This window comes from Notolabrus celidotus, chromosome 12, assembly GCF_009762535.1.
Source record: "Notolabrus celidotus isolate fNotCel1 chromosome 12, fNotCel1.pri, whole genome shotgun sequence".
Lineage (NCBI taxonomy): Eukaryota > Metazoa > Chordata > Actinopteri > Labriformes > Labridae > Notolabrus > Notolabrus celidotus.
The window spans coordinates 34254640-34278951 of record NC_048283.1 but is presented as its reverse complement, the minus strand read 5'-3'; the positions used below and the strand labels follow the sequence as shown (position 1 = coordinate 34278951).

At 40.9% G+C, this 24312-nt stretch overlaps 2 protein-coding genes across 7 annotated transcripts in view; both read right to left on the bottom strand.

Annotated features, from left to right (window-relative positions):
• Positions 1-1213: 1213 nt before the first annotated feature.
• On the bottom strand, positions 1214-24114 carry LOC117822874 (myelin basic protein-like). 5 transcript variants are annotated; one of them, XM_034697811.1, is made up of 6 exons: positions 23745-23890; positions 12932-13036; positions 12734-12760; positions 10432-10461; positions 8693-8758; positions 1214-2723 (listed from the first exon to the last, which is right to left on the bottom strand). In XM_034697811.1, the coding sequence occupies exons 1-6, from the start codon at positions 23862-23864 to the stop codon at positions 2691-2693; spliced, it is 381 nt and encodes a 126-aa protein (XP_034553702.1). In that variant the 5' UTR covers positions 23865-23890; the 3' UTR covers positions 1214-2690. The 5 variants fall into 5 exon arrangements, with proteins under 5 accessions (XP_034553702.1, XP_034553699.1, XP_034553698.1 ...); XM_034697808.1 differs by lacking the exon at positions 10432-10461 and having other exon boundaries at positions 8693-8749; positions 23745-24114; XM_034697807.1 differs by lacking the exon at positions 10432-10461 and having other exon boundaries at positions 23745-24074.
• Positions 1214-24312, bottom strand: part of LOC117822872 (myelin basic protein-like) — a 111275-nt gene continuing 88176 nt past the window's right edge. The window contains exons 4-8 of one of the 2 annotated variants that reach the window (XR_004633268.1): positions 23745-24309; positions 12932-13036; positions 12734-12760; positions 8693-8749; positions 1214-2723 (exon numbers count right to left, since the gene is read on the bottom strand). Coding sequence is in view for 1 of the 2 variants with exons in the window: in XM_034697804.1 (XP_034553695.1) it covers positions 24002-24309 (308 nt within the window). In the remaining variant the exon portion in view is untranslated. Of the gene's footprint in view, positions 2724-8692; positions 8750-12733; positions 12761-12931; positions 13037-20953; positions 24310-24312 lie in introns of those variants that run through there. The other variant, XM_034697804.1, reaches the window with a different exon arrangement.

The following is a 24312-nucleotide window of genomic DNA, read 5'->3' as shown; positions in this document are numbered from 1 at the left end:
CACCCCCACCCCCCACAGTGTGTGCTGTTAGAGAAATTAGCTATCCTGACTACACTCGTCTTTTGTACCAGGCTGTAAACATGTTTATGAAACGATGAAAAATTGTACTTTTAAAATGAGAAAATATTCGAAGCAAGTCGTCGATTTTTTAAAAGTGAATGAATATTCAAATATTTGAAAATCATTGCCCATCCCTAATGTGTACCAAGCTTTACCACACATATCCTTGTTTTTTACATCTGTATTCTCTTCAGAAATTAGACCCTCAGTTACCAGACCAGTTACATGTAGAGTTACCAAACGTATTGTATTTTTGTAATACAAGAAAACCATCGTCGATCAGTCTCCTAGATCCAGTATTGACTTGTCTGTATTTGTGTTTCCTCACTCTGTCAGAATTCTTGTGTCCACACTTAAAGCTCCTGTGAGGAACTTTGGGTAAGTGTTGATTTTGGCTCTCCACAGTGGCTCGTCTCCTGTTGCTGATTTCTTCCTGTACCATGGTAAGTAGTGTCCTCTTATAAGATCCAAAACCTGCTGTCTTTTAATTGAAAATGGACTCAATCTGCTGATCTATAAAAACAGCTGTTTACACAGCAGATAATCACTTTGTCTAACACGTACCCCGCTGCAGCAGTTTCAGACATTTAAAAACACGATGTAGAAATAATCAATCTGGAAGGTTATGGTCTGGTTTACGTTTGTAGGTCAAACAGAGACATCAATACAAACTAAAGCCTCTAACTCCTCCCAGCAGCTTTAAAGGACACTTCTTATACATGTTTGAAAATAATAGAAACATTGTGAACACAACACTTCATCTAAAGGAACTGCATAACCTTGTGTTATGAAACACATCAATACCATGCACCTTGTGAAATTGAAAGTTATGTGTTTGGTTCATTCTTTTGGTGCCTTTGTTCTGTTTTCATTTAGCATGACATGCAAATGCATGTGCTCTGTAAACACTACAATGGATACACACTCCAGCCTGAATGGCGTCTCATCTGAAGCCTCCTCAGTGGCCCTGAAAGCTGAGGATGAATCCTGATTATGAAATGAGTCACACATTCAGGCTTTAGAAGAGAAACTGTGTCATACCTCCGTCTGTTGTGACGAAGCCCTGAACCGACCCACTGACATTACTTCCCCCCACTTCACCGTTTTCCTTTTTGTGCCACGCTGAACAGAATGCACTTCAGAGGCCTGAAAGTAGAGCTGGTTTTATAATTTTTATTTTTTTATTCTCAGTTAAGTGGCTGGTCATGTTTTATTACACATACAATAATGAAGAGGATCTTTACATTCATCCACAGGATCCATTCTGAAAAACACAACACAGCACTCACAAAGGCTCAAGCACGCACAAACAGAAGGAGAGATCACACACGCCTGCTTTGTAACACATTTGGAAGATGGATGTTCTGATCAGCGCGATGTTTGTGCTGAACTTCTTCTTTTTTTTCTTCATCAAACTGCACAAAGTTAGTTTCAGAGCACCTTTTTGAAATTGTGTCTGTGTTTGAGAAGGAAAGGCAGCGTGTTGCTTTGGTAGCCAGGAGGAAAGGCACTTGTTGTTTAGCTTGGGGTTTCTGGGAATTTGATATGGCTGCTGTGTGTAAGATATAAACAAACAAGACAAAGAGGAGACCTAGACTACACTAAAGCTAAGAGGAAGGTCTGAATCTGCTATAATGCAACATCAAATCTTGTTTCAGATTCAGAGTGTGGTGGAAATGTTTAGGTGGAGAGGAAAATAAGTGTATGGCATTATCTCATGAAGGGAAAAAGATGGAGTGTTAGGAATGACTAATTTATCTTTTTTTACAGTCACATTTGAAGAAGAAATCATTTAGAAGGTTTAGAAATTACATTTTTACCACTAAATCCACAGCCAGCCTTAGGCTCTTAGGACTAACATAGATCAACACAACATTCAGGACAGGACACTTAACTACAGCTACAACATGAGGGTGGAATGAGAACACACAATGACCAAAATGGCTCTCTTAATAATGTAAAGTTTGTTAAATCTGTCTCAAAACAGAAATGAAACACAGGAGTATGTTTGGTTTGACAGACGAGGTTTTAGGGAAGACAAAGACAGCACAACAGGACAGAAAACCACTCTCAATAAAACAGAAACGACCCGGTCTGTTCATCCAATCAGCAAGCGGCAATGACGGTCGAGTCAGTCGGACTCCCACCGGCCGGAACCTTCAACTGCTCCGGGTCTGCTTCGGTTTCCTCGCCATGTTTGTTAGAAAAACCGTCGAAGACGTTTACAGGAACTCAAGCACATGAATGGAGAGCCATGGTAGGAGGGGTCAGGGTCAGGATCGGGGTCCAGGGAGGGGGTCATTCAGGCTGCATATGTGAGCGGCTTCAGGGTCACTTTCAGCAAACAGTTCACACCGATCATGATGATGCACAGACTCAGCACAAAGCATGCGGGGGGGAGGGGGGCAACAGATTGTGTCGCTATCTACCAGCCAAAAAAAGGGGTGGGGAGGTTCTACGCGGGGGGGGCGGGTTGAAGGATACAGTATTAGAGTGTTATCAGAAACAGAAGGAGAGGTGGGTTAAGGGGTGACAAGATTTCCTCCTTTTCTTCCTCTTTTATCCCCACTTCAGTCCCGTGGTCTTGACCTTTGCCCTCGTGCTGTTGGTTGGGGGGTTGTGGTGGGACTTCAGCGTTTGGCTGGAGAAGCACTCCTGCTTCCCTGAATAAGAGACAAGAGACGGATGATGAATACGTGGATGTGACAGTCCTTCAGGTCGGATTCTGCATTAATGAACTGCTCAGCTGTTTCTGGAGTCTGGCCCAGCGGTCTTTTCACTCAGGACGTGATGACAGGTTTAGGTAATAACTTTGAAGAGCTTTTTTTTTATCTTAGGGATCAGCATTAGCCTCAATGAATCACCACTGAGAGCTCATTAATGTTAACTCTCTGAGATGCCAAATGTGTCACAAATAGGTCTTTGTTTCAAAGCCTGCAAAAACCATATATTATCATCAGATGTTCTCTTTCATAGTGATACCAATACTAATGTTCATCAAAGGTGCTTACTTTTCAACATTTCAACCTTCACTTGCTCTCCTTCCAAATAATAAGACCAGAGCCCAGCACTGATACAAGTCAGAGGAGTCCATTAACATGTGAGCAGGTTAGCAGGTTGGTGGGCAGTATTCAGGCCTGAAATGATGCTAAGCTATGGAGGCTAAAAGAAACCAAAGCATTTAAATATGTGTAAATGATATGCTGAGAAAAATAAAAAAAAGACAGATAAATAACACCTGACAGTAGGAAAACAACCAAGTGAAGAAGACAAGAAGAAAAATTGTGATAGTAAATCGAAAATATTTTTTAAATTGTCTCAACCACTTTGTAGTTTTAAAAAAATAGGAGCTAAAAGGTAATAAGTGATACTTTCTCATTAAAATTAAAACCATAGGCCCTCAAAAGATATTAGGCTCAAGGAGTCAACTGTGTCTAACAATATTTGAGGCTACAGTCAGAAACTTTTCGTTTGCATTAATTTTGGCGCCCCCCTGTGGACACAGAATTCTAGGCGGATTTTGTCCCATATATGTGCAACTAGCATCTCCTAGCAAAAACAAAAATAGCATCCTGCTCTGTTTGAACAGTTAAGAGCAGGGCCTTCAGAGGGCCCTTAAGGCTGATTTATACTTCTGTGTCGAATCGACAGCGTGTGATTGGTCCGCTCGGCGGCATTGTATTTCCCACATTTACAGCACTTCCGGGATCCCCGCTCATCGGCCGTGTATTTCATCTCCTCCTCTCTATTCCTCATGTAATCATGTCTGTATGATAAACAGCAACATGTATCAGCTGTAGATTAACAGAACACGCTCTGAATCTCTGTGGAAAAGGAAACAGAGATCGTAGCGGGGGCGGAAGCAGGGGACCGGCTTTCAGAGAGACCACACTGCCCTCAAGTGTTTCGGAGGAGAATTGCTGCGTGACACGGACACAACGACGCACAAGTATGTGGTGCTCATGTCCACGCGGGTCAGCACCTGCTGCAGAATGGCGATGCAGGTTCCACTCCCGGCCATTTGCTGCATGCCTTCACCTGCTCTCTGCTCTCCCCTGTTCCCTGTCCCTCTTCAGCTGTCCAATCGAATAAAGGCAAGGATGCCCAAAAATATAACTTAAGAAAAATGCAATAAATGTAATCCCTTGGCGTACCGGATCATTTTTGTGTTGTATCATTTCTTCTTTAAAACAGCCAGTACTCTTTTCTGTCCTCTTCATATCACAGTTTCTCTTGGTGGTCACAGTAGCACCTAAACTACTTGACCCATGGCACACTACATGACCCTCACGTTCTTTCACAGGGATTACATGATGCTCCCTTGCCTGTTCTTCTGTTCTTGCAGTAGAGTAACGTCAAATTAACATAAAATTGCAAGTGTCCACATGTTGGATAAACGAGGCAGCAATGTTCCATCTTGTAATGGAATTGGAGTCTGCTTGTTCATTGCTCTCAAGTAGAGTCCTCCAGTGGCAGGCTGCATGATACACAGACCAGTAAGTGAATGAGGGAGCACTGGCACTTATTTTTTCCACTTAAAGCACCGGTCTAATGTATTACATAGAGAATCCATACTGTGCTGTTGATACACGGGAGGTCATTTTTTGCAGGCTGTGTTTTTTTTTGTCTCTAGAGTAAAATGTCTTTATAGAGGAAGCTGTATATATATTTATCTTAGATAAAGAGATAGAGAGAAACATAGTGGGCCTGTGGATAGGAAATGTGTTTGAATCTTGTCCCCTGACCCCAGGTCATTACATACTGCTTCCCCGATACTTCAAATGTGTTTCCAGTGCTCCTTTGTGTCATTTCATCTTGTCAGAGGCCGAACCTTCCTGTTTTCTGTTTGTTCTGTATCCCCAAAGTTTCAGATAAGACATCCTGTGTTTATCACAAAGGCGTCGCAAGCACATTATGGTAATTCTTCTTCCACTGCACTCTTCTATTCAGATGTCTAAGAGAGACGAGAAGAGGATTCTCAAAACAAAAAGCTCAAACAAAAGACACAAATCTTTATGGGTTGCTCAGGGAGATAATCCACATTATCAGAACTTTTACTTCCTCCTCATTCAACGTCGCCAGGGATTGAGCTTTTGTTCTGAGTCATTCTTTTAAACCTTTTAGATGCAATTCGTTATCTAGCATGAAAGAGGAAACAATCAATCTACAGCAGCAGTTCTGAGATGTAAACCTGAACATAAACAGAAAGAAAGAGTGAAAGATAAAGAGATGTTAATACAGGTTTATTCTTGTGCTAATTTGGCCTGTAAAGCCTCTAACAGAGGTGCACTGAGTTAAAGCTAATTAGCTGTATCAGAGGGATGTAGAAATGAGCGTCCCAGAACTTCATCTTCTCTGGAGCTGTTTATTCTTGTGTACTTTAGTGACAACAATTTAGCCACCACAGATGAGGACGCAGCTCAGGGGAAATTAGCATTTCTCTCTACCATCACTTAATATTAAACAAACATATCTCAGGTAAAGTGATTAAAACCTGACAGGGATAGATCCTGCAGAGCATAAAAGCTGCCACTCCTGTTCACGCTGTTTGGAAACAAATCAAATACTAGGAAGCTGCTCTGTTAATTGGAAAGCCAAACAGTTGTAAATAAAGCATCGAGAAGAAGCTCGAGTGGGAATGAATGGGCTTGAGCTGAAAAGATGGTTGATGGAGACAACTACAACTACTATATACTATTTAATACATTGAGAAGAAACCAACACAAGCTGTTTGTACCTGTTGTTTAGTCTTACAGTCTATAGAGTGAGATACTTGAAAGATGCCTTAAACTGTGAGGGGCATTCATTTTGGCCACTCACTGGCTGTTTTCGAAACCGCCTACTATAGCGGTACGTACTGATTTGGTCTATATTCAGTATGTAGTATGTGAACAAGAGCAAAATCTGCAGTGTGCCAAAACTCCCTGGATGTGTACTGATCCGGAAAAATTCTCTGTATGCATCAGGCCAGTCTGCCTCACGTACTGTTTCCCATAATGCACTGCCCTCATTCCGCTTTTTTTTTCTCTTCTTTTTTTGACTGGGGGAACTCAGTTTTTATGTGCTGTGAAATGATTAAATTCCATATAAACCACTTTTCAACTTGTTAAATCATAAGTGATGCTAAAGAAGCAGTTTCTCTATCAGCTTGACCGTTGTTTACTTCCGCTTTCCAAAATTGGAAATCCAGTGATGTCTGACCCAGCATACTGCAACACAGATCCAACAGAACAGACAGACTACAGACTAAATTCAAATGCAGTATGTAGTAGGCAGTACCTACTGTATACTATATTCATAGGTAGTATGTAGCAGGCCGTTTAGAAAACAGCCTCTGAGTTTAGTGAAGGAATCATTCCAGAGCAGAGTCAGGTGTGTGTTCCTGATGCCCCTGATCTGGAGCAGGTGTGGGAAGCTTATATATACTCCTGGACTCCAGTTCTCTGTGCTAACTCCTTAGCTCACCTTCAGATCTCTTCTGTATTCTCTGCACTGTGTAGATGGCTTAAACTCCACAAAACCTCTCCCAAAATTTGCCCTCTCTGTTCGTGTCTCAATAAGAAAATAGTTCTCAGAAGTTTGGTGGGTCTTTACGAAGCGGCAACCTCCGGTCTCAAAATATGAAGCCCACGCGGAAGTGTTATGAACTGCAATACATCGAGAATCCGCTTGAGGCTGGCTGCAGAAACACCGGAAACCACATACACACCACTTCAGAGAAGACAATCTTTACAGCATTAATAAACATGTTTACAGCCTGGTACAAAAAACGGCTTGGCTCTAAGTAGATAATCTCTCTATCAGCACACACTGTACGGGGGGTGAATTTTTTTCTAATGCAACAGTTCAGAAGATATTAAGATTACCAGTTTTGCCCAAATAAGGACATGACTGACTTGACTGACAGGCGGGAACACATAGCTGTTGGCTAGGAGGCTCAAACCCCACCTCTTTACGTCACACTCTTTTGGATGAGTTCAACATTTCCAATATGGCTCCTGCCGACAGTTGGCTTCAAAACAGCGCTCAGGAACAGATGGATGACGTCACCGATACTACACCCATTATTTATACAGTCTATGGTCTGTACCCCAGACTCTTTCTTTCCGTCTAAGGCGTCTCTGGTAGCCATGAGTTTTGTTAAGGGTTCCACACTTGCGTCCCACACCCCTCATCCTGACATTAAATGGGTCCCAAAAGCAAAGCTATGGGTGTAGCAATGTGTGTGGTGACCCAAATGGGCAGCTTGGAACTCAGCATGGCTCTATGAATGTATATGTGTGATAGTGTGAATGTCACAAAAGAGGATTGTATGTGCATAAGTATAGAAGTAAAGTTGGAGTCATGCCTTTGCATGCCATAGACAAAATTAAAAAGATGGACGACGGAGCAGCTCGTCATGAGTGAAGCCAAAATATTTGAACAGTTGTGGTATAGGCCATAAAACGCACCTTTGTGGTGCTAACATATGGGACATGGGCCTGCTATAAAATCAAAATACATTTTAAAAATGTTTTTCTCACACAGAAGTTTCATCATTATTACTGTAGTTCTCATCACAGTCAATTGTGTGTGATGTGACGTCCTGTCTGGGGGGTATTTTACTGCCACTTTGGTTCAATGGGAGGACGTGGAGATGTAGCAAGATTTCTAAACTTGCACTTGAAATATCTGTTACATTTGACTTTTAAACTAGATTACATTCTTAAATGGCGCCCGCAAGCCAGTTCAGGCAGGCAACTCGAGCTCCACTACTTTTACATTGTGCCATGCATCTTTCTCACAATCACCTGACAAGCCCATCCTCCCAGTTAGGAGGTCTGTTTTAATCCCCACCACCTCCCTGGCATCCACCTGCAGGCTCTGATTGTGGGAGGTTGAAGACATTATTTCATCACTCCTCAATTTCTGCATGCTAAATTAATCAGCGAGGAGTGATGATGTTTGGAGTCTGGATGCCAAACACAATGTTCTGCTGCTGCTGAAATCAAGTTTTGAGCATTATAAAATAAGTTGAGTGACTGAACTAACAGAGAAATGCTCAATAAGATTTCATTACACAAAAACACTCAGCAGTTTTAGACCTTCCTATACAGTGACATCAGGACATAAGATAACTGAAATACTTCATTAAAACCTGCATGGTACGACATAATAGTGTTATGTTTTATGTTTGCGTAAGCATCCCTTCCCTCCCTGCAAAGCAGCCACAGAATGTTAGCGATAGCCCCTTTGGATCCTTCAGATCTAGATCCCTCATCTTAAGCATGAAGATATCAGGATTGGCATAAAGCATGCAGCATGCGTGATGATCAATCTTGTCTGTAAAAGCCTCCTTTTATTCTGCTGCTGCTGCTACTGCTGCCTTTGCTGCTCTAGTAATGAGATTAGGATGTCTTGGAAGCATATCAAACAAACGTGGAGAGAGTTAACCTCGAGTATCCCTCCAGCACTTATCAGTTACTCACTCTGCTGCTGATATCATCACTGAGGCAGGGGAAAAAAGGCAGAGGCAAGGAAGTTATTATGGAAATATTCCACCTTCTGTGTGACTTTGCTTCCACCAGAGAGGTGCAGAGACGCTTCTGGGAGGTAACTTTGAAAGATTTTTAAAAGCAATTTATTTTTTTACCATTTTGAAGATCCTAGTCAGGGTGCCTTCCCCTGCTCCGGCCTTCTTCGTTGACTTCTGGTCACCCTGGCAGAGAAAGGAAAGAGACAGTGTGTTTAAAAGTGTATAAATTACTGGAGAATAGGACAAGAGTTTAAAGCCACGAGGAGAGGGAAGAGAATATAACCCCTTAATACTTAATCTAGATGTGTTCCAGTGAGGGCTTCAAAAACACTTCATTTTGGACAAAACTATGTTGAAATTACAACAAAATCAATTCCTGCCCTTCTGTTTTTGCAGTTTAATTTGATTTCACCTCTGGCAAGGCTTTCATCCGACTACTTTGCTTGTATAATGTCTGAATTAGAAAAGTTAATCAAAGTTGGATATGAAAGGTAAAATTTCTGCTTGCTAAATTTGGTGAAAGTTACACAGAATTATAAGTGAATTTCATCACACAGCAGTTCACTTTCTGAGAACATGTATGAGCGTTGTTTGGGTTCAGCTGCATAGCAATTTGAGGAGCCTGCCTTCTCTTGCTTCTTATTGCCAGTCAGTGTGCTGACTTTTAGCAACATTTATTTCATTTTGGCCAAAATTTCAAAAACGTATGCTCAGTTCAGTATCCCTTAAGTTCTTATGGAGTTCTAAAATCTCTCTCTCTCTTCATCTCCCTCTATCCCTCTCTCCAACACGGTCTCAGCAGATGTGTGTCTAACATGAGTCTGGTCCTGCTGGAGGTTTCTGCCTGTTAAAGGAAGTTTGTCCTTGCCACTGTAACTTGCTAAATGCTGCAAAGTGCTCTGCTCATGGTGGATTAAGATGAGATCAGACTGAGTCCTGTCTGTAAGATGGGACTGGATCTTACCCTGTCTTGATGTTGGGTCTCTGTTAATAATAGAACATAGAGTACGGTCTAGACCTGCTCTGTTTGGAAAGAGTCTGAGGAGAACATTTGTTGGGATTTGGAGCTACATAAATAAAGATTGAGTGATTGATTCTAATGTGTGCAGACACAAAACTCTTGCCATGTTGCAAGTGAATGTTAGATAACTATTTATGCAACCACAGTGCGGGGAAGGGCAGCAATGAAATTCAAATTAAGGGCAATAGATAAAAGGTCACCCCTGCTCTCCTGAAAAACCCAAGAATATGTAAAACCCTGATTCCACCCTCTGCCCTGCCCTAATCATTCTCTAACAGTCCTTTACTGGAGGATCTGACTAGCCTTTTAACCTCAACCACCACTCTGCTTCTTAGTGATTCAGATCACGCAAAGACACACTTCTACACACAATACAACACACACACACACACACACACACACACACGCACACACTCACACACACAGGCATGAGACCTTAAATGAAGTGCTGATAATGTTGCTAAATGAAGCAGAAGGCAGCCGCACTTCATTCAGCCTCTGAGGAATTTTTAAAATGAAACAGTGATAATGAAGAGCAGAATAATGCCTGCGTTATCATGAATATACAATACATGAACATGATAGGGGTAAGTCACGCTGCAGAGATACAAAATGGGGATGGAGTATTTGAAAATGGACTTAGATCAGAGGGAAATGAGGGCGTTATCACTGATGTATGGACAGATTACGGTGGCTAAAGTGCTTGATGGAGACTAAATGGACAGAGTCACAGGCGTCACGCTTGGAGGCTGTTTGAGTAGATGACCTCACTTGTCCTCTCGGTTTAATTAGGCATGGAACCTGTGTCTGTGCAGGGTTTTTTATAAGCACCTACCAGGCCTATCTTGGCAGCTAGTCCTCTCCACTGGACGTGCAGAGAGACAAGAGATAAAAGGGACAGGGGACAAATAGAAATGTGTCTTACTCAGCGCAAAGGCAGGATGGGAAGGAGAAGAAGGAGGCAGGTATGAGGGTCCATCCAGGGGGGAAAGGTCACAGGGTCACGAGGGGGAGGGCAGGAGCAGAAGAGGAACAGAGGGGGGAGGAAGATATGTGGGGAAAGAGGAGAGGAGCAAGGAGGATGCTCACAATGAGAAGAGCACAGATTTAGTGACATTCAGTAATTAAAAAGACAAAGACACCCAGTGTAGAAAATAATGGATAAAATACTCTGTAAAGATGAAAGCTTCTTTATGTATCACACCTAGGCATGCTGTCTACAGAGGGTATGCACTGACGTCACTTTACCACCAGGATAAGCCCCTTCAGTCTGACTGAGTCTGCAGTGAATTGATGATGTTTTTTCAAAAATGAATATGTTGTTTCACCATTTATTGAACTGCAATCGCCTCTGTGTATTTCTAAAGTAACAACTACACATGTTAGAGCTCTTAATCTTTAACAAGGACACACATGATTCCAACAATGATTAAGCCTGATACTTTTACTTCATCAAAAATAGCAGCATAACCGTAATCTATGGTAGAGAGAAGGGAGACTGAGGATGGTGGTGGGGGTCATATTATATCTAACACTAAATGAATGCAGAGTCTCTGTAACAGCATGCTAATATCACTATCACCGCTCCCTCTCTCTCTTATTCTCCTCTATCCCTCTTTCCAGACCCAACTCGGTCGAGGCAGATGTCTGTCTAACATGAGTCTGGTTCTGCTCGAGGTTTCTGCCTGTTAAAGGAAGTTTGTCCTCTCCGCTGTAACTAGCTAAATACTGTGAGGTGCAATGCTCATGGTGGATTAAGGTGGGGTCAGACTGAGTCTTATCCTGTCTTGGTGTTGGGTCTCTGTTCATAATTTGATATAGAGTGGTCTAGACCTGCTCTGTTTGTAAAAGCGTCTTGAGATAACGTTTGTTGTGATTTGGCGCTATACAAATAAAGATTGATTGATTGATAACAGTATATGCTACTGTAACTGCTTGGCTTTCTTCCATGGCTTTATTAGGGTCACACTGTGGTTTCAAATGTTTCTACATGCGTATTATTTATAGAAAGGACGGAGCTTTTCTGTCTCTAAAAGTTGAAACTCTGAATATAACCTGGTCCAACCCAGGTTAGCCTAGCTACGTAAGTTAGCATGTTGATCTAGCATGGTTCTAAAAGAAGAGAAGCTAGCTTTGTGACACTGAAAAACTGACTTTAAAATCAGGAGAACTATTTTCCCTTCAAATGTTGCCTCACTGTGTACCCTTTACTTTATTCAGAAGTCTGTTTTAGCAGCATGATGAATAAAGCAGCCACTCAGTACTCTCAGTGCTTCATGCTCTCACTAAACATGGCTGCTGTGGCTCCACCCCAGGGCCGCCGGGGGCATAGGCAGTATAGGCACAAACTAGGGGCACCGGCCATCCATAGGGGGCGCAGCTAAATGAGTGAGGAAGACAATTTGAAGATAATAGGAAAAATAATGTTCTTTTATCTAATATAATTTGGGGTTAAATTGTGATGCCAATAAACATTTAAAAGCTTTTGATTCACTTTTGGTTTTTAAAAAATGGTTTTCAAATCAGCTTTTGAAGTCTTTAAGTGTTCACGATTTACCTGTTTGTGTTTGTTTGTTGTCTTTACACTTTGGAAGCTGTTAGCTTCATTAGATAGAAAATGTAGGCTAGGCTTAAATTAGCATTTTGCTTCTGTCATCACTTAATACATGACTGATGCTTTGATTAAAGTGTCTGCACTGTGAAAATGATTGTTATATGATCCCTGAATAAATGCTACTACTACAATATGTATTTTGAAATTGTGTAATTATTTTCCTGCTAAATATCAGTGTTATTACCATTATATAATGTTCTTTTAGAGGTTATTTTCATTTTTAAAACATAAAAAACCTGTAAAACATGAAGCTGTATGTCAGTTGTCTTTCAGTGTGTATGTGATGTGATTGTTGGTGGAGTTGGTAACAGTACAAGGGGCACTAGTTGAAATCTTGCCTAGGGCACCGGGTCAGTTTGGGCTGGCTCTGCTCCGCCCACTTTGACTTCATGTGCATACCCTCTATATTGTTCCTGTGTTCACCAAAAGTCTAAGCAAATTTAGATTGTTTAAAAATCGTCCCTCTGTGTGTGTTTGAGTGTAAGTTCCAAGTTGAAAAAGTATCAGTATGAAGCAGACTCACCCTAGACTTGGGAGGTGCAGGAGACACCTGAAGAGGAGTTAGCCACAGAGAGTAAAGAGATTCGACAGAGTTACTCAAAGACGACAGATTAAAGAGCAAAGAGACAAACATGGAGAAAACAAGCGTGGACAACACTGACTTCCAATCCTACATACAGTCAGTCCTTAAAACATGCACTGTGTTTTCTTTATTACTCACGATCGTGCGGAAGAAGTGGACCACAGCGTTCTCCTGGCCCTTCTTGCGTGGGGAAGTGGCGGAGGCTTTCTGAGGGGCTGGGGAGAGAGCACCTCGGAAAGATCCCTGAAAGGGAAGGAGACAAGGAAAGGACGGAAAGAAAAAATAGACCTGCTTGTTTAATAAATGGATGCTTATGCCCAAAACTAGTAGAAGTTGAGAGAGTGAGACTATCAAACACAGAGATCTGAATAATAAATGCATGCTCAGTATATTTTCTGTTAAGGTAAGGTATAATCCTCTAATAACTGCAGTCAAAAGAGCAACATACTTCTGAATCACAAGGACTACGTGATGCATACTTAACATACTGCAAAAATGTCATGCTTTTTCTTATGATCTTATTAAAAGTTGAGGCACTCTCCTGAAACGCTTGAATAGATTTTATTATCAGCTGAATTTTGATTGCATCTTTAACAAACATGTTTTTAATTTGGCGCATTAATTAAGTAATGATGCAGAAACTTTAGAGAAAGCAGAAAAATGAGGCACTTTTCACTGCCTGTTTCAGAATCTACACGTCCTTTATAAAAGCTGGATACTTTGTAGTGTTGAATGAAATGTTCTTACTCTCAAACATGTTCAAAAATATTCAGGAATAGCTGCTGTGACAGTTTTTCCGTGATCAGTTGCTGCTGAGTCCAAACACTGACATTCATTCAATCAACATCATTAAAATCAGCCTCACGTCGCCGACAAATGCCACCTCATTAAACTCTTTAAAACCTTTGTCCATGACTCATTAAAACAAATAAAACCAGATCAAACCAGCAGACAAAGACATCAGTATTTTCTTGTAGAGGGCTTCCTCTGAACAAAGAAGGCTTATTATGGTCCAGAATCAGTGAAGCTGTTGTCTGCAAAGTCAGACTTCTACAAGGGATGTGTTGAGGACAACCTAATAAGGTAACACGGGGATGTGCTCTTGCTTTCAGGCCTGAATATATGAAGGGAAAAAAACACAGCTGTATCTAAAAAAACTCCAAAAAGAACAAAAGGGGAATAATATAATTCTTCCAATACAAACATCAGAAACAACCTGCAGCCCACACTAGAAGAAACTAATTTCCTCCCACATAGTATGCTCAGCCTTCTCTATTAATGTCACCTCATTTAAATCTCTCCTGTGACCCCATTAATATAACAGGAAAATGTATGTCTGTTCATATGTGTGTGTGTGTGTGTGTGTGTGTGTGTGTGTGTGTTGGATTGAGGGTGTCGGGTGGGTGTGCTGTTGATGATTCACATCCATTATCTCACATCACAGAGGCTTCAGGCAAAAGCAAGGGGAGGAACTCTCACTGCCACAACCATTTACACAAGGTTGTGTTAGATTATGTCACCTTTAATGTCTTTATGTGCACTGGAAGAAATGCCCCTCCAAAAACAAAAGAAAAAAAAGACTTAACTTAAAGTACTTTTACCTTGAAATAAGCAAAAAAAAAATCTGCCAATAAAACAAGTGATTTTTTTTTTTTTTTAGAAAAATAAGACAATATTTACAAAACTGTGATCTTAAAATTAGCAGGGGAAACTTATTTTAAACAATATATAACCAGTATTTTAAAGCTCAGTGTCTTTGCTAACAATTAGTATTTTTTCACTCAAAAAAAGATTTTTGCACTAATACATTTCATGTCAACTTCTTCATTTGAGATATATTCACCTTCATTTGAGTTGTATTATAGCTGCACTTCTCTAGGTTTAAGACCATCTTGTACTTGAAATAAGATGACAAAGTTTAATTGTCTCATTTTGAGATATAATGTCTTCTCATAGTGAGCTGGATATACTAATATTCAGTCATGTTGTTCTTTAGGATAAGACAGCTATGCTCTAAAGTAGGTGTTTCATTGTGTGCATGTAGTCTGAGGATGTATATTTTGATCTGATTTAGAAGAAACTGTGTCTGAAAACTGAAACCCACCCTTAAGAAAAACAACCTTTCTTTCTCTCTTTCTTTCTTTCTTTCTTTCTTTCTTTCTTTCTTTCTTTCTTTCTTTCTTTCTTTCTTTCTTTCTTTCTTTCTTTCTTTTATCAATGGAGCTGTTTTCTGATAGATTCTCCAATAAATGCATTTACTTAAATCAAGTAAAGTGTTTGTCTTAAATCAAGATTATCCGTCTTCTATAAATAAGATCTCAGCTTGAAAAATGTCTGAAATGTTAAATAAACCTTGTTTCTTCTAAATTACAACTCAAAACAAGATAATTTCAAGATTGCTTGACTTAACAAGATATTTAAGATGTCTTAAAACAAGTCCCTCTATCTTGCTCAAATGTTACTTGTTAAGTAAATGTATCTTAAATTAAGTGGGAGAAGACATTTCAACTAAAAATTAGACAATTTCACTTGGTAAGATTTTGAGTTTTTTGCAGTGTGGTTATATCTCTTTTTAAATTGACCAAACAACAAATAGGATGATACAGTAAAGGACACACACAGACTGAGAATAAAAGAGAGGTTTCCAGCTGGGGTTCAAACAACCTGCATGCATGTCTAGGTAGACAATCGTGGGAATTCAAGTGAATTTATCTGGGAAACATGCTATCCATTCTATTCATAGTGTGTATAGAAATGACTATTTCAATACTCTGAATGGTCTCTCTGATGGTGTGTTACATCTCTGTAGGCCTTGGAGACCTTCAGTGGAGCCCCTTTAATGATGTCCTCATACATAGGTGTGTGTGTCTGTTCCTCCCACAGTGTAAATGATTAGAAATGGGAGCAGAAATGAAGGGTTTGGGGGGGGGGATGGGGCACTCGGTGGCTGCCGTCGAGCCTTTGTGTGGCGCAAAGTAGGGAAGAAAAGGACAAGATGGGAGAGGAGATCCAATAATGCGCCACAAATTCTGCTGCTGCATCCTGTGGTCCCTTTGATGTGAGTGGGTCCCTCCTCTGTGTTTCTTCTCCACTCATCTTTTCATCTTCTTGAAAACACTTTTTATGTCTTATATTTTACATATGAAAAAGATGCAGATGTGAACGATGACAACTCATAATTTCAGCAGCAGGGGGTTACGAATGTCGGGTGAAAATTGCACACATTTAAGGGAGAGATAAGATTAAATGCAAATGAGGTTTCAAGAAACGTCTGAGCATGCTTTTAATAATGATGGAGACCTTCAGATCGTGAAGGGTGACTTTGACACATTTGTCTTGGCTGAGCAGCTATTAAAAAAAAGTTTATATTTTTTAATTCAAAGCTGTTTTTTGCAGTAAATGTTAGGATTCAGCTTTTAACATTTTCTATTCACTCTCCCAAAGTTGTATCTTTTTTTAGTTTGTCTTTAACCATGTTATTAATCCAAGTTGGTCTATTTTAAGATCCAGCGAGAACAGGAAGATGAAAATGTAATGTAGTGTATTGACAATCCAGGACCAAAGCGTTCATGTTTTCTGCAAAGGTTTTGATGAGAAGATCAACTTGTGTCGTGTGGAATAAATAAAGCTAGTAAGGGTAAATTGAGCCTAGCTTAGAAAAACAGACTGAGGACAGTGAGCACCTTTAGTGAGGTAACAACTAAACTTAGAGGCTGGACACAGGCAGAGCTGTGCTATGAGGCAAATGCTAAGGCTAGCAATGCACCATGCTTTGAATAATGGTGCTAAATTGCTGATGTTTAGCGGTGATATTTTTAGTTGTATGAATGCTAAAATAGACACCAACATGCTGGATTAGGGGTTAACACTCTTACACTGGACTTCCACCAGATCCGTTGTGGTCCGGCTCCGTGCTCTCTCGTCCGTCAACACCCACCAGTTGTGTTTTCAGAATGCAGCACGGAGCAGGACCTCCAGACAGCTGGAGTCATGTGACCGAGGTTTTCCCACAATAATGACTGAATCAAGGATTCTCCTCCTCCTCCTCTCCTCATCCATGTTGTCTTTTTGATCCTCTGAAAACCTCTGACCTGTTGACTCCAGGCCTGGCTCCGCTCATCATGACTTTGGTTTGTTGTTGTAGTTAAGTGAAATACGATCTGGTGATAACACAGAGTGTTTTATTTTGAAAATTAACCGGATGTTTTCATTTTGTTTTTAGGTGAAACCTGACTTCCTGTCCCGCTCCATCTGCTCTGTTGAGATTGATGCGTCGTGCTCCGACATCCGGCAAAAATGGAAGTCTTGCGTTTCTGATCCATCGCATTCCGACCTGCCGGATCAGAGACGCAGCCGGAATGCAACGGAGTGGATCCAGTGGAAGTTAACACACTAACTAGAATAGAAACCTATCAGATCCGGTGCCTTGACGGATCAGAGACGGACCGGACACGGATCTGATGGAATTTGGCCATGACATGTGTTAGCATCATAGCCTCTATAAAATGTGGACGCGGTCTCGATGATGTCACCCATTGGTTTCTGTAGCAGAGTTTTGAAGCATTTCTACAGCGGTGGCCATATTGTAAAGCGAGCACAGCCTAACTTTAGGTAAACCTAAAGTAAGACAAAGAGGAAGAGTGGAGGCGGGCCTTTAGCCTCCTAGACAACAGCTAGTTGTCTCCCGTCAGTGAAGTCAGCCTTGCCCTTCATTATGCAAAACTCATAATCTTAATATCTTCAGAACCAGTTCTAAAAAGAAAAAATCAACCCCTTTACAGTTTATTTATTATCTATTTAATTAGACCTAAATCAGCTTTGTACAAGGCTTTAACATGTTGATTTCTGCTGTTAAGATTGACTTTTTTTGAATGGGTGTGTATGTGACTTTTGAGGCTTGTGGAGACAGCCTACTGTGGACACCCAAGGAACTGCAGGTTGCAGCACTTCCACATTGGATCCATTTCTCAAGCCTGGAGGTTGATGCTTGGTTAGCTCACATGAAAAGCTTGGATGGTAACAGGGAAACAGCATTGTGTTCAAAAAGCTTTTCACTCCAAATAAAAGATGGCTGACGTAAAGACGTTGTTTGTATCATTAAAGCAATTAAGATCTGAAATCTGGGGACCATGAAAATTCATACCATGTTACTTTTCAGCTTGTCCAGTAGTTGTTGAGATGTTTCAGTCAGGACGAGTACTTCACAGAAAGGCTTGAGTTAGACAATATTGATCTAACCTTCAGTAAGCAAGCCAAGGTATCTGTTTTTCTTATGAAGTTCTCATGCTGTACTATGCTAACCACCTCCTGGATCTAGAGTAAACAGGACATCAATTTTAAGAGCCTTTTTCTCTTCTGTTGCTCCTTCGGTATAACTGTTCTATTCATTTTTAATTTCTGAAAGGAAGTCCTGCTATCACAGTTTAACACTCAATAATGAGCTGGGTGATACAAATGAAGTAATACATCTGAAACCAGTACACAGGCTAAGTCCTGTTGTTAATAGAGTTCAGGTTAATGATCACAAGAGGTCAGAGGTCACATCCTGGCTAGCATCTGCTTCATGATGGGTGTTGTTTAATAATTAATCTTTACAGAGGAAGAGTCACAGCTTTATGGCTGAATTTATATCTTTATAATCCTGGAGTATCTTCATGGATTCACCTCACAAAACATTTAACTAGCTTCATAGTGAACAACTTACTAAACGTATGTACATTGGACTTTAACCAGATGTGTGTGTAAATATCAGCAGCCTATTTTCTGGAAGTCAGATATGCACTGCAGCACTGAATGAGACAAAGAAAGGATGCCACATTTAACCATTCTGCCACCATAGTGTCAGACGGTACATCCAAGCTCACATATAAGAAAGTAGTAACTTCTCTATTTTTCCATGAGTGTTGGTGGAGTTACAAACACAACAGCGCACTGTTCCCCACAGAGTGCAATCAGGCCTTGTTCCTCCAAACATCAAATAGTGAATGAAAAGGAGGCTAACTTGGCTGTTATGAGTGCAGTCAGATTGGACTAATGAGGACGAAACAATCTTGATTACATTTTCAAAGGGACTGTGAGGAAATGAAAGAAGGGGAGGCAGAGTTTAGGAGGGGTTTTTTTTTCAGAAGGGGATAATTTGTTTTTCTTTGCTGTGGTTATGCAAAATGCTAATTTGGCTTCAGTCGTATTTAGCACATTTTTCCTTTCTTTTATTATTTTTTAACAAAATAAGGTTTGAATTGGAGCCTTCATCTTAAAATTTCTGCCCAAATATCATTGGTTAAAGTTGGGATTGGTAGTCAGCTTTAGATCCACTTTTTGTTATACTGGTTAAAATGATCTTTACGTCCCGATGGCGATTAATACATAATGTGTTTTCCTAAATCTATCTATCTATCTATAGCCGGAGTAAACCTGGGAAAACACCAACCAATCCCTGCCATCAGGAGCCAAATGATGTAACCAATCAAATCCTGTCCTGCCGTTCTGCCCGCATCCTGTGCATACATTTCCCTGGCGTGCACTCCCCGTCCCCAGCCTCTGCTTCCCCTGACTCTATTTACTGCCCCTCTCACTCGACCTCAGGCCTGTCCCCTCTGACCTGATAAGGGGCTTTGCTCAGGACTGTAGTCCGGATCAGAGTCTAAAAAGCTCTCACCACGGGGGCTCTGACAAGCAAAAAGTTCATGATTAATTAGTGTCGCCGGCACAACTGGATAATGCTAGCATGAGAGTTGTGAGTATGAACAATAGCCATGTTTGTTTGTGTTTTTAACTTTCACTATGAGAGTGTTTTGGTGTTTTCTTACCGCTGAGTGAGACATGAGTTGACGTAGTGCAAAACACAAACCATGTGCTGAGGACCGGTTTTGAATCAGTCACCATCATATGGTCGCATGCATGTGAGCGGGGGCGTCGTTTTGGAGGAGCTCCGAGGGGTGGGTGGGGGGTTAGACGGAATTCTGAGGAAATGCTACATTCAAATTCATGCTAGTTTTCCATGACTACCAACCCTAGCTTTAAATGTTAGATATTCTGAGGTGGCTTTTTAACTACTTTTTTGTCTGTCATGGTAAAAAAAAACTTGATAAAAACTTGTTTTTGGCTTTTTAATCTATATAATTATTTTCAGTAGAAACAAAACATTGTGTTCAGACACCCTGCCCCTTTAATAGTCTTCATACACTCCTGTAAGTTTCATTAGGTTTTGTGTAATTCCTTGTCATAACTTGATCCAAAGAACGAAATGCTCGAGCAATGTTTGAACTTTTAATTTCTGGAGCTCAGTGTGACACACGCAGAGGTTTCACTGTCTGTGACTGATAAACAGACCTGCTGTTGGTTTGGCAGTATCACTCATTTGCAGCTTGTATTTGAATTAAAATTCTTGTCTTTCCAAAATCCTCCACAGTGTTTGTTTTGTGCAGTTATTTTCTGTGGCAGGCTTCTTGGCTTGAACTTGTTTCTTGGACTGTCTGACTAAGTGATGAATAGAAACAAACACACCGTCAGGTCGTAAATGGAAACTCGAATGAGCCAGTACAGGCTGAACTTCTGAGCTGATTTCTGCTCTTTCTGTTGGAAATGTAATCCTGATTAACATGCTGCTACTCATGCAAATGCAAAGTCTCTTAAACACACTCTAAATGACTCAAATGTGGTGATACTTCTCTCGGATCACAGTTTGAGTTAATAAACTTCAATTCATGCATGCATGCATGTCTCTAGGCAACAAGAACAATCCTGGCCCTCTTAGCAGACAAACTGTGAGAGGAAAACTGAAAGGTGTTTTTGTTTTTCTGATTTAAGCTCACAAAAAAAGTAATCAAGTATCCATCCAGACACCTTCTCTGACATCTCTTTTTATTTTACAGCATGTGTAGCTGATGATAGAACTCTGGAATATCATGCATGTTTCCTTAAGTGTATAATCTCAAAAGCAAAACAAACCCAGGCACAATGAACCAATGTGAAGGTTTTCTCCATGGGTTGCTTTTCTTTGTTTCTATGGGCTAAACTCATGAAAATACCTGAAACAGTAGAAGTAATAACTAATGCAGGCTGGCTGTTAGCAGAGCAGTTAATGCACATTTAAAAACAAAAACAAAATAGAGACATCAATAAACATGGATTAAAACAAAACAAAGAGAGCGCTGAGGGTTTTGTTAAAGAGTTTTAATCAAGCAATAATCCAAAAAAGGTTCAAACAGGATCAGGTTAGGAACAGGTCACCGGTCACAACAGTTCATAACAGATACACACGGTTACAGGGATCCACTGCAGAGCTGAAAGCGTAACACAACAGGGATCAGAACCGATGCACTGCTGGTTCATCTGAGACACCGGGGTTAGAGTACAGTACCAGAGAGGTGGAGTTCTGACTGTGAGCTGTTCTGCTAAAGCCTGATATTAAGCACTGATTTTTGCCATTCAACAAATTAAAATGCAAATGAAAGATTAAAAATAGCCTTTCCTTTAAGATTCCTTATTCTGCTTGATTAGCTGAGGTTCATGCAGGCTCATTTTTCTCTTCTGTTAGCACATCATTACCCCTATCGTGTGAATTTAATCAAATGCAGATCTCCTGCAGTTGTTTCATGTCCTGAGGCTGGAGTTTGGCATTTTTGGCGTCATTTTACAACTTATAAAATATCTCTCACATATCCTCACATTTCCTAAAAGCCACAGCTCGGGCTTTTCTTAAAAATTAGGTAGGTAAATAGGGGAAACGATAGAAGATAAAAGCATAAGGGATCAGCTTGTAACTGACCGCACACCTGTCAAGCAGTTAAAAATGACTCAAATAAGCATGCATTTTCAAGATGCAACAGAAAACACTGACACTGAAACACTAATACTGCAACCTCGACTTTAAAGTATGCATTGAAAATGTCTGTGGAGAATCTGTTCACACAGACAGACAGACAGATAGGCAGGGTATATTAGGCTCTAAGCTAAAAGTTATCCATCTTCATGTTGAGTTTTTGTTGCAAAAATAAGTGTTTGCAGCAGAAAAGTTAGTGCAGGCTGTTTTTATTTTCCTTGCAAGAGGCAACAGAGGTGGGGCAAACCTGTCCGTCATTCACTTGACACGTGAACACTCCTCGTTTAAAGGCAAACCCTCGGTGAATACATAAATATATAGTTTTACATCTTTGTTTGAGTAAACTTGTCATCGGTATGGAGAGCATTGTACAATTTCATGGCATAAAGAGAGAAAATGAAAGAAAATACTGCAGAAAACTGGTCAAGAACCTCATGTTGAATGAAAGCTTCACGATTTGTTCTGATGATACTTTTCCCTGAACATGTTCCTGAAGCAAATCAATATCCGATCAGCAGAACAGGCTAATGCAAACAATTCGTGGCATACAGTTATATAAAATCTTTTCATCAGCTGACATAAGGCTTGGGAGGTAAATGCATATATTCATGCTGTTGACTGATCTCTTTATAATCGCCTCTTAAAGCACTGTGATCGGCATTCTGCAGAGTTAGCAGTACAGGCGAGTAGCTTATAATAAGAAAGGGTGATTGACGTCCAAAGGATTTATTTGTTGCTTTGCAGCTCTTCTTTCAAACTACAACAACTAGTAAAGCCACTGTTGAAGACAGCAGTAAGAATAAGTGATGGTGGAAACAAGGGGTGTAATTCTCTCTTCCATAAAGCACCTGAATAAGCTTTGGAATTTAGCGCTAGTGTTGTCAGGATAACCACAATTGAACTCTTGTTCATCTCACTCTGAACTCCATGATCCACCAATTGGAAGTGAAATCTCTGTTTCATCATCACCTCCAGAGGGCACCACCGAGCATACGGCCCATTGACTGAAAATGGGTGGGACCAACAGATCTGCAGTCTGGTTCTTTACAGCTGTGGCAGGAGTGCCAAGTAGCACATCATGTCTGAAAGGTTGTCCAATCTGCATTGATGGACAAACTTGAGACAAAGTAGTCCTGAGCAGCCTGATGGTTATATAAACTGATGGTCAAATGATGGTATCTTGACAACACTACAGAATAAAGTAATCAAAAAGCATTGCAGGCTCAAATGCCTTGTAATCAGCTGTCTGTTGGACAAGAAAAGCCTGTTCCTACCTTGCAGACTTTTGCATGTATTCCCAAACAGGGGGTGATTATATGCTCCTACACTATGATAAATAATTCTGTTATGATAGAAATCTTAAATGTCTTTGATCATACATAGCATAATGTAATCAGATACTTGGCAGACTACTGCATCGTGCAAACGGTATCAAGTACCTCCCTGTTGCTGACTTTTAAAGATGCTTAAATGACTCAAGGCAGAGAAAAACTCTACTAAGAAGCCAAATGCACTCTCCTCAGAGTACCTAATGCCTCTATAAAATCAGTATTAACACCAGTATTTCATTTAAATGATATCAGCCACTCTCACATTTTCAGCATCATCTTTAAGGGAAGTACCAGAAACCGAAACACAACTGTTCTCATCTCCAGTCTGACAAATGTTCTACTTAACAAACACAACAGCAACGAAAAAGCAATTCGTCCACATCACATCTACAACAGATATATTAAAGTGAACTGAAAAGAAAATGCTACTCATGTCAGTACCATCAAAATAAAAGGAAACAATAAAGATATTTATCTGTAAATGGTTCAATGATCACAGCCTCTTTGTAATAAAAAATAAAGAATAACACAAACCCCACCCAAAGCCATCATCCAGTGACAACTCATAGCCTGTCAGCCAGTTATTGGGAATCACAGGACAATGTCAGACTTCGGTTCACCATAAAAACGACATTAAAACCAACACAGATTTATAAGACAAATATGATGCAACAAATTTATACACAATCAGTTAAAGAATCAGAAGTAAAAAGTGGTTCTGGGAGCGAATCAGCAGATTGAACTGAGATACATGACAAGGACTGAGCTTTTCACCCCAACTCTCCTGCTTCCTCACCTTGCTCTTCCTCTTCTTGTCCCCTCCGAAGAACAGTCCAATCTGATCCAGGAGGCTGGGGTTCTTCTTCCTCCGGCCCAGCCCGAAGGCGGCCTGTGCAGAGCTGCTTGCAGATGCCATGGTGGTGGTAGTAGTGGTTGGTAGTATTTCTGTATTTGTCAAACGTGGGGTTCTTGTCTCTCTCTTGAATGAGAGAAAGAAAGACAGAGGAGGGAAAAGAGAAAAGAAAGGGAGGGAGGAACAAAAAAAAAGCTAGCCTAGTCTAGGTCCTGTTCGGGGCTCTCCGACCCGCACTCTGAAGCCGCTCCGCTGTGTTCCTGGATGGTCTGCAGCTCGTCCGATTCGGAGGGTCGCTCTTTGAAGGTGTTGTCCTCTCGGCCCGGGGCATCTCGGGAGAAGAGGCGGACCAGGTGGGGGCGTGGCGTGGCGGCGTCAGGGTCAGCTGTGCTGGCGTCGGTCCAAAGCTGGTGGGGGCCCTCAGCGCCCTCAGCGCCCGTGGAGTCAGTCACCGCCGGCTTCTCCGAGACGCAGCCATTGTTCTGGTTCGCATCTGCCTCACCCAGGCCTG